General features: G+C 46.2%; 1 protein-coding gene across 4 annotated transcripts in view; it reads left to right on the forward strand.

Moving 5' to 3' along the window:
• Nucleotides 1-708: 708 nt before the first annotated feature.
• LOC147111247 (interferon-related developmental regulator 2-like) overlaps nucleotides 709-12,366 on the forward strand; it is a 55,163-nt gene continuing 43,505 nt past the window's right edge. For 2 of the 4 annotated variants that reach the window (XR_015080072.1, XM_086001965.1), the window contains exons 1-2: nucleotides 709-1,095; nucleotides 4,305-4,364. Coding sequence is in view for 3 of the 4 variants with exons in the window: in XM_086001965.1 (XP_085858091.1) it covers nucleotides 1,059-1,095; nucleotides 4,305-4,364 (97 nt within the window). In the remaining variant the exon portion in view is untranslated. The remainder of the gene's footprint in view (nucleotides 1,096-4,304; nucleotides 4,365-12,366) is intronic. The other 2 variants (XM_086001963.1, XM_086001964.1) reach the window with 2 other exon arrangements.

Here is a 12,366-nt window from a genome sequence, read left to right on the forward strand (position 1 = left end):
GATCCATCTAAAACGAAACCAAAACCAAACTAAACTGCTTGTCTCTGTCACATGCCCTCTGCTGGTCAGGCATAAGTAATCAATCAGGCAAACATACTGGTAAGGCATCATAATCAAACAGGCAAATACCATTACTATTTGCTGATATCATTACAGACAGTGGAGACAGAAGACGGCTCAGATTAGGAATGAAGTGTACTGGCAGGATGAGAGACAGCTGCCATGTGGGAGAGAGAAAAAAAAGGGGAGGGGAGGGGGGGGAGGGAAAACCCAAAACAAAGGGGTGGAAAAAAATATAAGTAAAAATGTAATAGGGGCCAAGGTTATGATCTGAAATTGGTTTTGAATACCTCTTAATGTCTCTTTACTTCTTTTGTTCTATCGCAGCCCTGCCTTCCATTTCCATCTATTTCATTTCCTTTCCAGTTTTGAAAAAGGGTTCACCCAAAACGTCGACTCTAATTTCTCTCCACGGATGTTACCTGAATTTTTCCAGCATTTTCTCCTGTTATTTCGGATTTCCAGCATCTGCAGTATTTTGCTATCACAATGTGCGCTCCCGCCTGACCCAGGGCGCGTGGGCCGAGAGGTCACGTGGTGCTGCTGCTCGCCGGGCCCGCGAGTCTTCACCTCTCCCCTCCCCCCAACCACCCGGCGTCAGCCCGGATTGTGAGTCTGCGCCTGCGCCATGGCTGCGGTGCAGGCCGGGAGTTGTAGTGCCTGCCGCTGGCACCGGCCCCTTGACAGGCTGCGTCCCCGGCGGCGGCGCGGACTACAGCTCCCGTCATCCCGCGCGAAGCCGGCGGCGAAAACAGCACAGTGTGGGAGTTAGAGTAAAGATGGTGGAGGTTTGCGCGTGGTTGTCCCGTCATCCTAGCCAGAAAATCAACAACAACAGTACCAACAATTGTAGTAAACAGCCGCTTTTAGCCGTTTTACTTCGTGTGAAGGCCAGTAGCAAGTCCCAGGGGAGACTGCCTTCTGTTGGCTGATACAGGGCCCCGCCAACCGAGAGCATCGTCCCGGTCGAGTCAAAGCGGCAATCATCCAGAACAGAGATGCCCAAAACCCGGGGCCGGGCCGGCCACAAAAAGGGTGAGTGGCGGGGTCAGGGTTCATTGTTTACAGGGTGGGTTCAGTATGTACGGGCGGGTGAAAGCTGGGGGGTCAGGGTTCAGTATATTTTTATTCATTCTCAGGATGTGGCAAGGACAGCATTTATTGCCCATCCCTAGTTGCCCTTGAGAAGATGGCGATGATCCGCCTTATTGAACCGCTGCAGTCCCGTCAGGTGAAGGTACTCCCACAGTGCTGCTAGGGAGGGCGTTCCAGGATTTTGACCCAGCGACGACGAAGGAACAGCCAATATATTTTCAAGTCAGGATGGTGTGTGACTTGGAGGGGAACTTGGCACCTGCTGCCCTTGTCCTTCTAGGTGGTAGAGGTCGCGGGTTTGGGAGGTGCTGCCGAAGAAGCCATGGCGAGTTGCTGCAGTGCATCTTGTAGATGGTACACACTGCAGCCACGGTACGTCGGTGGTGGAGGGAGTGAATGATGAAGGTGGTGGATGGGGTGCCGATCAAGCGGGCTGCTTTGTCCTGGATGGAGTCGAGCTTCTTGAGTGTTGTTGGAGCTGCACTCATCCAGGCAAGTGGAGAGTATTCCATCACACTCCTTACTTGTGCCTTGTAGATGGTGGAAAGGCTTTGGGGAGTCAGAAGGTGAGACACTTGCCGCAGAATACCCAGCCTCTGACCTGCTCTTGTTGCCACAATATTTATGTGGCTGGTCCAGTTAAGTTTCTGGTCAATGGTGACCTCCCAGGATATTGTTGGTGGTGGATTCGGCGATGGTAATGCCTTTGAATGTCAAGGGGTAGTGGTTAGACTCTCGCTTGTTGGAGATAGTCATTTCCTGCCATTTATCAGCCCCAGCCTGAATGTCGTCCAGGTCTTGTTGCATGCAGGCATAGACTGCTTCATTATCTGAGGAGTTGTGAATGGCACTGAACATTGTGCAGTCATCAGCGAACATCCCCATTTCTGACCTTATGTTGTAGGGAAGGTCATTGATGAAGCAGCTGAAGATGGTTGTGCCTAGGACACTGCCTTGAGGAACTCCTGCAGCGATGTCCTGGGGCTAAGATGATTGACCTCCAACCACCACAACCATCTTCCTTTGTGCTAGGTATGACACCAGCCAGTGGAGAGTTTCCCCCCCGATTCCCATTGACTTCAATTTTACTAGGACTCCTTGATGCCACATTCGGTCAGATGCTGCCTTGATGTCGAGGGCAGTCGCTCTCACCACACCTCACCTCTGGAATTCAGCTCCTTTGTCCATGTTTGGACCAAGGCTGTAATGAGGCCTGGAGCCGAGTGGTCCTGATGAAACGCAAACTGGGCATTGGTGAGTAAGTGCCGCTTGATAACACGGTCGACGATGCCTTCCATCACTTTGCTGATGATTGAGAGTAGACTGCTGTGGTGGTAATTGGCCGGTTTGGATCTGTCCTGCTTTTTGTGGACAGGACATACCTGGGCAGTTTTCCACATTGTCAGATAGATGCCAGTGTTGTAGCTGTACTGGAACAGCTTGGCTAGAGGGGGAGATAGCTGGGGTCAGGGTTCAGTATGTACCAGGGGTGAGAACCGGGGTCAGCGTTCAGTATGTACCAGGGGTGAGAGCCAGGGCCAGGGTTCAGTATGTAGCGGGGGTGAGAGCTGGGGTCAGGGTTCAATATGTACTGGGGTGAGAGCTGGGGTCAGGGTTCAGTATGTACCGGGTGTGAGCGCCGGGGTCAGGGTTCAGTATGTACCGGTTGTGAGCGCTGGGGTCAGGGTTCAGTCTGTACTGGGGGTGAGAGCTTGGGTCAGGGTTCAGTATGTACCGGTTGTGAGCGCTGGGGTCAGGGTTCAGTATGTACCGGGGGAGAGAGCTTGGGTCAGGGTTCAGTATGTACCGGGGGTGAGAGCTGGGGTCAGGGTTCAGTATGTACCGGGGGTGAGAGCTGGGGTCAGGGTTCAGTATGTACTGGGGGTGAGGGTTAGGGTTCAATATGTACCGTGAGTGAGCCCCGGGGTCAGGGTTCAGTATGTACCAGGGATGAGAGCTGGGGTTAGGGTTCGATATGTACCGGGGGTGAGCCCCGGGGTCAGGGTTCAGCATGTACCGTGAGTGAGAGCTGGGGTTAGGGTTCGATATGTACCGGGGGTGAGCCCCGGGGTCAGGGTTCAGCATGTACCGTGAGTGAGAGCTGGGGTTAGGGTTCGATATGTACGGCGAGTGAGAGCTGGTGTAGGGGTAAGGGTTATGGTTAGGCCTGAGCTTGGGCCAACAACTGACTGGGAACAATTTGATCAAATACGGAAGGACTTGGATTGAAGAGCTGGGATGACAAGTCCGAAAGGTCATTTAATTTAGACAACGCAAAGTCATGAAATAAGGAAGAAATTTTAAAAAGTAGCAAAGTACGATAAATGACTAATATTCTACAGGTCATAAGAAAGAACTTACATTGATATAGCGCCTTTCGGTTTTGAAGTGTAGTCACTGTTGTAATGTAGGGAAACAGGGCATCCAATTTATGCACAGCGAGGCCCTACAACCAGCAATCAAATAATTGACCAGAGCATCTGTTGTTAGGTGTTGATTGAGGACTAAATATTGTACAGGGCACTGGGAGAACCCCCTTGCTCTTGTTCGAATAGTGCCATGGGTTCTTTTACAGATGGGGTCTCGGTTTAATGTCTCATCCAAAAGACGGCACCTCTGACATTGCAGCACTCCCTCAGTACTGCACTGAAGTGTTAGCTTGTATTGTGGGCATGCCACAGGAAAGGGATTTAGGGATACCAATGAATAGTTAGATCACTGAAGCCATTAGCTGGGTAACCTCAAATGATTTGTTGTAACAGTCAGAATCGTCCCAGTCCAGAGGAGACTATCATTGAGATTTAGGACATGGAGGATCAAATCCTTGTGATGTCAGTGGTGCTGTTTATTTGCTAGGAGTCTGGGGGAATGATAAGTTGGCATGGGTAAGAATGAGAGAATTGTCATTGGGCATTTGCCCAGGGTTTTTATTGATGTCTGGATTTGCATGGCATATATCGTAACTGGTGAAAGATTGGGTTCTGTACTGTATAGAAGTTGTAAAAAAAAAACTAGTTAACGTTTGGAGATGGTATTTGAATGAAATTATCTATCCATACGTAAGAACTGAACAGTGAACATTTTGACAGGGTGAGAGTCAAAAAAAGATTTGACTTTTAAAGCTGTTTTCCAACTTTGTTTCTTAACAGGTTCTTTAAGACATGAACTACTACAGCTGAAGGTTTCAGCCAAAGTAGCTCCGCTGAAAGGTAGATAGTGATAGTCTGGCTGTAGTCTGCATGGTGCATGTAGCCACTGTTGCTTCCTTCACCGTTTTGCAGGTCTGGAAGAATTTGTTGCTCCTGTTCTTGAGGATATAGAATGCAAAAATAAGGTAACAACTCGCTTCGCATGGCCAAGGACCCTGTCAATCTAAAATGGAGGATCCTGTTAGCCTAAAATGGTGGTGCAATGTCGACATCGCTGAGTCACTTGCATATTGTAAGAGATGATCATGTTAACTCGGGAAAAGCTAAACTGATCTGTGGCTGCTAATATGGCTGGCACCCACAACGTCACACCTTGCTGGTGGAAACAGTGTAGGGCGGAGTGCAGAGGATATACAGACAATAGGCGATCAGAAAACGCATTACCATACTGATTAGGTGATCGTGAAACCATTACCCGCATATTTCCTAAACTATAAACCATTCAGTGAAATGTGACTTCTTTATTTCAAACTGCCAGGCCAGGAAATCAATTTAAATGTGTACGTGCCCAGCTCAGGATTGGTGCAGACTGTAAGATGTGTTAATGTCTTCTCAAAAGCAAGTATAATAATGTGGTACTCTGTATGAAAGATTACTTGCTCTGGTGGAACCTGTCGAGACTCTGCTGGAGTCAGAACTGTGCTGTATCAGAGTAAGTCTCCCGGGACAACAGAATAAAACAACTGTTGAACTCAACCAGTATTCGACTCAGTGTTTGTACTGAACCAGATTGAGGGCAAAAGAATCCGTTTCAACATTCTCTTGAATTTACGGAAAATATTTAAAATATAAAGCTTCACAAATCCCCAGTGGTTTAGTATGTAAAGGTACTATTCTAAGCCAAACACACCAGAATGTTCCAGATTCAGTTCCTTATCTGTGTTATCTGATCTCAACCCATGATGTAGTTGAGTGCAATAATTGAGCTTGGGGCTGAGAAAGGGTAAAATCAGCTCGAATTCCTGCTAACAATCATCATCCATTGACATCAGCTGGGAAATGCACATTGGGAGAGAACTGGGTCGATGCCCTCTACTGTTTAATAACCTGACATTTGCGGTGTAAGCTTACATGAAGGATAGCCATTTGAATTGAGTACCATAGGTTTAATTGAGACTGTGGCATGCTATTGCCGGTAATGGTGCCTTTAGGTAGAGGCGGCAGGTAAAACCTCAGTGGATTGTTTGTTGCCTTTCCCAGTTTCTCAATCTGTCTCAACCTTCATCCAGCTTCTTGGCCCACTTTGCAGCCTTGCCTGCTCAGTCTGGGTAAATTATGAGTGTTGATTATGCCATGGGAGAAAGGGTATACCCATAATCTTGGTGAAACTACTCTATGGTTACCAAGTCACTTCACAAGTGCCACTGCTCCAATAACTGAGCTCTAACTCTCCCCTCAATAACAGCAAGCATCAAGGAGAGCGAAACAACTAGAGAAAGCAGATGAGAAAAGTGGGATATGGAGGTCACTGAAGTAGAAGCAAAGAAAGCCAACACTTAAGCAATGCTTGGTTCCTGATCTTGAAAGCGAAGAAAGCCAATGATTTAGCAGTGCTTAATTCTTGGTTGTTCTGTTGTGGGACAGAGGGAAAGTTGTAGGAGAATCAACCTGGATTATTTGTCACACAGGTGCCTGTCTTGCAACTGCCTATACAGCATCATTGGTGGAGGCCAAGCGGAGGTTGTCTTCTTACCAGTGGGTGATGTGTAACATCATTGCCCAAGATAAATTGAGAGGTTTATTTTCTCCCTAAATTGATAACCTAGTGGTTGGGACCAGTAGAGTATATGTTTGCATCTCCAGTGCTCTATACAGGAATATCTAGTCTTTGTGCTGCTGACTGGTGAAGGGCAAGGTAGGGCCCACATTGAGGCCAAATCCTCCTCTCACACCAGAGCAAAGTCCAGGTTACCCCTCGTCTGCTATCGTGCAGCTCTGGCAAAACCCCAGGAGTGAGTTGTCTGTAGTGATAGTTGAAACTTAAGTAGGGAAATATCAGTAATAGAAATTTACCATCCAGTCCACTATTAACTACTTTTAAAAGGAAATTTATTGATTTGGATTGGTAACTTGCAAGATATTCTTCCAGGCTTGCCCTGTCATGTTTATATCTATAGAAAGCAATGGATTAATCTCTGAACTATGCAAACTTATGTTTCACTTTTGCCTGTTTCCAAGCAATCTTCTGCATTCACCTTTTTAAAGAACCTTTCACCTGCTACTTTCTTGTGCGTTATCTCCACAAATGCTTAATTGGCAATTTACTAATTTATTTTTATTTACATTTTTTAATCTTTCTTTATAAGCTACTTTACTTCTCCCTCCCCTATTTAGGATGTTTTTTGTCCTGCGAAATGGAAAATGCAAATTTCCGAGGTCCAAACCTCAGACTATGCTCTTAGACAGCCTTTATGCATGGTGTGGTTCACTAGATAGAACATTTCTATTTATGCAAAGGTTCACAATTTTTTTTCCTAACAGTTGGGTTTGTTCAGGAGGGAGGCGAAAGATTGAGATTCTTATTTCTTTCTTCCCTCCTTACTGGTAGTGACATCAGAAACACGCAGGTCAATTAAGGTGTAGCTGGCTTCAAATTTTTACCGCACTGCTGTCAATAATGTGCCTGAACTCAGACCCAGAAAAAGTGTCATTTTCTTTGTACGGTCTTTTTCCTGGGCCATCTTTTATTATGGCTTCTCTAATTCCCATTTTGGTGCCAAATTTAGTGAGATCCTGCAGATTCATTTCACTCTAGCTCGCTTTTAGAATATTTGGCTAATGATTTTGATTCCACAAAGAGCTTAAAGTTAATGCTGGAACAGCATTTTTTTTTAAAAGTCTACACTTGTAGCTCCCTACTTGTTCAATACAATGTATGTTGCACATTGGAGTATACCATGTACTCATGTGTTCCATTATTACAAAACAGGCACGCAGTATAATATCAGTAATGTAATTCTTTATAACTAAGGTTCTAGCATTACACAAGGTAAATGTTGTGATACTAAATATACCTTTATTTGTCTAGCGCATTTGTTAACTGTGAGCTTGTCAGTCCAGTAAGTAACGGAATGCGAGTTCCAAAAGGGAGTAGACAATTTTCTAACCTACCGCACCTTGCTGTCTCTGTTCTTCCACCTCACCCCATCATCACGTATATTTGCATAATTTTCAAGTTGTACCCATTCTACAGCCATGGAATACAAAAGTTACCAAATGTCCAGTTTTTGTGGTTATACCCTGTCGTGATGGGACAAGACCAAGTTGAAAAGTTGGAGCAGGCGGTTCCATTCAATTTGTATATTCAGAACTCTTCCGCTAGCTTATCATTAATGACTTGAGCTCCGAACAATCCACCAACATATCGTGAAAATTGCCTTTTAATGTTTTACATTGTGATGACTCGTATGAACAGAGCTGAAACAAGGCCACATTACAGTAGTCCACAGAACTCACTTACCCGCAGTTTTAAAAAAAATTAGCTATCAAATCTTTACTTGCTGTAATTTACATAATCAAGTGTGTTTGAAGCATTTGGCCTAGGGGTACAGTGCAATGAGCGTGCGTTGCGGAGTACTATTGACCTAGTGGCCTGGGGTTAATTGAGAGTTCTGCTTTGTATTTTTATGACCTAAATACAATTTACTGTATTTTTCATCTTTTAATTCTTTTCTAGACTTTAGCTTTAATTAGCATTTTTGTGTTTCTCCCTCCATTTTTCTTCCCTTTTCACCTAAATACGTTGAAGCCTTGCTGGGTTTCAATTCCATAGGGAGTGATCACTCCCCAGTATCTTGCCCAAGTTGGCATTATTCATATGCCAGTGAGTTAGCAAATACGTTTGAGCTGAACCCAATGCTGTCCTCAATTGACATCCATCCATGTACACTTTCAGCAGGGGTTGCTGGGTGGTGGTCAGGACCACAACTCTGCACAATTTACACTCTCCCAACTAGGGGACTTTTTTTTATTCGTTCATGGGATGTGGGCGTCGCTGGCAAGGCCGGCATTTATTACCCATCTCTAATTGCCCTTGAGAAGGTGGCGGTGAGCCGTCTTCTTGAACCGCAGAGGGCAGTTACGAGTCAACCACATCTGGAGTCACATATAGGCCAGACCAGGCAAGGCGGCAGATTTCCTTCCCTAAAGGACATTAGTGAAGCAGATGGGTTTTTACGACAATCCGGTAGTTTCATGGTCACCATTACTGATACTAGCTTTTTTTTAAATTCCAGATTTATTTAATTAATTGAATTTAAATTCCCCAGCTGCTTGTGGTGGGATTTGATCTCACGTCTCCGGAATATTAATCCAGGCTTCTGGATTACTAGTCCAGGAACATAACCACTATGCTACCGAACCCAGTTGGACCCCTACATCACGGAAGACCTCTCCTGGTCCCTCAACATCTCCTCTCTGGTGAAGAAGGCCCAGCAGCACCTATATTTCCTAAGGAGGTTGAAGGGATGTAATCTGTCACCCCTGATCCTCTCTAACTTCTACCGCTGCACTATAGAGAGCATCCTGACAAACTGTATCACAGTATGATATGGCAGCTGTAGCTACTATGACCGGAAAGCCCTGCAGCGGGTAGTCAAAACTGCCCAACGCATTACCGGCACCCGGCTACCGACCATATAGAGCGCATATACCAGAAACGCTGTCTACGGAGGTCACGGTCCATCATCAAAGACCCTACCCACCCCAGCCACAGTCTGTTCGCCCTCCTGCCATCTGGGAGACACTACAGATGCATTCGCACCCGTACGACCAGATTTAGGAACAGCTTCTTTCCCAGGGCTGTCATCCTACTGAACTCCACAAATAAACCCTAAAGCCTGCACATCTGCCAATGCACTTTATTATGGTTATATTTATGTTAATATACTACAAGCCAAATGTATGTTGAATGTTTAAATGTCTTAATCCAAATGTACACTCTCGGGAGCCGCAAGCCTACATTTCGTTGTACTGCACTTGTGCACTAACAATGACAATAAAAGTTGATTTGATTTTGATTTTTGATTTGATTTTTGATTACTGCTACTCTGGCTGAGGTCTGCTAACTCAGTACAAATGGGCTGATGTCGCCAGTCCCAGTAAGATAAAAGCTTCCTTTGTCCAGGGTGAGTTTTTTCTCAACTGCTGTTCATTAAACCGCCTTTCTTTTTAGATTTTGCAGTGAAATCTCATGGAGTGCAGTAGTAACAATTGATGCATTACTTTTTCATTTAATAATAATATAGCATGGACAAGGCACATTGTGGGATTTCTCCCTTTTTAATTGGATGCAACGTGTCACTCATAAGATCACAAGATAAATACAGATCATCCTGAGATGGCTCCTAAGTTCAGTTGAACTAAATCAAAATGAGCTTTTTGCCCTTGATCTAAAAGCTAAGCACTGTTCCTCAAACCTATGAACCCTTGGGTAAGGAGGGAGGTTGTTCCATACTTTGTCATTTGTGGCTGTAATGCGCATGTTTCTGAACTATTGCTGCCCCTGTACTTGTTTTGCCAGCTGTCTCTTTTTCTGTGCTACTGTATTTTTTCAAACTTTGATCTTGGTATCTAGTAAGTTTCTTTGTTTCCCTTTGGAGCCATCCCACAACTTTTTCAGATGAGAAGAGTTGGGACCTTGCTCGCAGGGCTCTGTGCCAGTGCAGCTCTATAATTGTCTGCGCAAAAGCAGATAAGCGTGACACGTATTCTGATTGTTTTCCCCCTCTTTCCAAATTCAGAAATATTTACCTTCTGATCTGAGCATGCTACAGATGGCGAGATGACTCAGTGATGACATCAGTAGGCATGTACTCTGGCACCATCCTGCTTTATCAATTTCCCCCCCCCACCCTTGACTCCACTTAATGTGCTCTCCTACTGCTTGTTGTTGATCATCAAGAGCTTCCTCCAACTCAATGTCGGCAAGACAAAAGCCAACCTGTCTAACTCCCACCTCATACTTTGCACCATAGCCTTTAATTCCATCTTTTTCTCCAGCTGCGCTCTCAAGCTGAAACTCGTGGTGAGCAGCTTTTATCGTCTCTGACCTTCAGTTTGGCTTCAAACCCCATGCCCTGTTCAGCCAGTGGCTCAGTGGGCAGCACCCTCGCCTCTGTGTCAGAGGGTTGTGGGTTCAAGTCCCACTCCAGGGACTTGAGCACAAAAATCTAGGCTGACACTCCAGTGCAGTACTGAGGGAGTGCTGCACTGTCGGAGGTGCCGTCTTTTGGATGGGACGTTCAACCAAGGCCCCGTCTGCTCTCTCAGGTGGACACAAAAGATCCCACGGCACTATTTCGCAGAAGAGCAGGGGAGTTCTCCCCGGTGTCCTGGCCAATATTTATCCCTCAATCAACATCACTAAAAACCGATTACCTGGTCATTATCACATTGCTGTTTGTGGGACCTTGCTGTGTGCAAATTGGCTGCCACGTTTCCTACATTACAACAGTGACTACACTTCAAAAAGCTGTAAAGCGTTTTGGGACGTCCTGAGGTCATGAAAGGCGCTATATAAATGCAAGTCTTTTTTTTTTATTACCGTGACCACCCATTTACACCTCCTGCTTCTGCCCTTATCACCCTGAAACCCTCGTCCATTGCTTCATTGGGGGGAAAATTCAGTTGTTTGCGCCTCCCGTTAGTGCCTTAAGAGGGCGCCAATGGGGCGCAAAGCAACTAGCGCCCGGGCGCGGCGATGTTTGCGCCGCTCACGAAATTAACTAAACATTTTGCGGCGGCGCTAAACACTACCGCCATGATCTCCTGCGCTGGCAGATTGTGACGTCAGTCGAGTGCGCAGCGCCCCGGACCGGATATTGAGTGGCGCCCCCTGCCTTACCGCCGGCTGCTAGCAATGACAGGTTGAGGGGAGCGTTATGCTGTCAGAAAGGGACTAGGGGAGCGCTATTTAAAGGCGACCGCTTCCTGCCTTTTTTTGTCGGTGACATTTTTGCACCACGCATTCTGAGAGAGAGAGAGAGACTTCTGGAGAGATTCAATGCTGTGTGAAGGAGTTTTGAGTACTGAGCAGCACTTTGCAGGTTTATTTTGATTTGCCCTTCCTTGCTTCGCCAGCACTCTGAGGTAGCGCCTCGCTCCTCGGCGTTTGCGCCTTAAGACAGGTGTGAAGCGCCTGATTTAGCGCTCCAATCACCTCCAGGGGCGATAAAAGCCAAGTTTGCTGTCGGAGGTGATAATTAGTGCCAGGCGCTAAACTTTGTGCATGGCCGACAATGGCGCCCCAAACGGGGCGATACTGAATTTTTCCCCCATTATCTCCTGGCTTGACTTATTCCAATATTTTCGTTGCCAGCCTCCTGTCCTGAGTTCCATCTGTGGTGAGCTCTAGCTCATCCACAATCCAGTTGCTAACGTACGATTCTGCATTAAGTCGTACTCTCCTACCATTTTGCTGTCCTCAATAAACTCCATCGACTCCCTGTCTCCCAATGCACTGAATTAAAAGTCCTCCTTGTCTTTTACATGGGCTTGCTCCTGTCTACCTCTGCAACCTCCTCTAGCCCTACATGTCACCACGTATCCTCCGAATGGCCTCCCTTGTGTTTCCACCCCTCTCCTTCACCCCCTATTCCAGTTTCAGTGGCAGAGCTTTTAGCTGTCTTGGTCATGCTCTGGGATGCTCTCACTAAACCCCTACATCTTGGTATCACTTTCTCTACCTTCACAGTCCTGGAGACATACCTCTAACCATGTCTTTGCTTACCTCCCAGCATTCTGCAATTGCTACGCATCTGTTTTCACCTCTGTGAAGCTCCTTGGGACATTTTACTACTTTAAAGATGCTATTGTGGCGGAGCCACTAAGGGACTCCAATCAATTATATATAATTCCCTTTAATAATATGTTGGCTACAGCCTGAGTCTGTATCTTTGTTTTCACTGTTTACATGTACAGAGCGCGATCACTTTAATAGCGTGGGTAAACGCGATGACGTCATGCCGTTCATCACGTGATCCCCCACCGGCGGGAAAAACGT

This window comes from Somniosus microcephalus, chromosome 11 (genome assembly GCF_052327205.1).
Source record: "Somniosus microcephalus isolate GS21.2 chromosome 11, FLI_Smic_1.0, whole genome shotgun sequence".
NCBI classification, from domain to species: domain Eukaryota; kingdom Metazoa; phylum Chordata; class Chondrichthyes; order Squaliformes; family Somniosidae; genus Somniosus; species Somniosus microcephalus.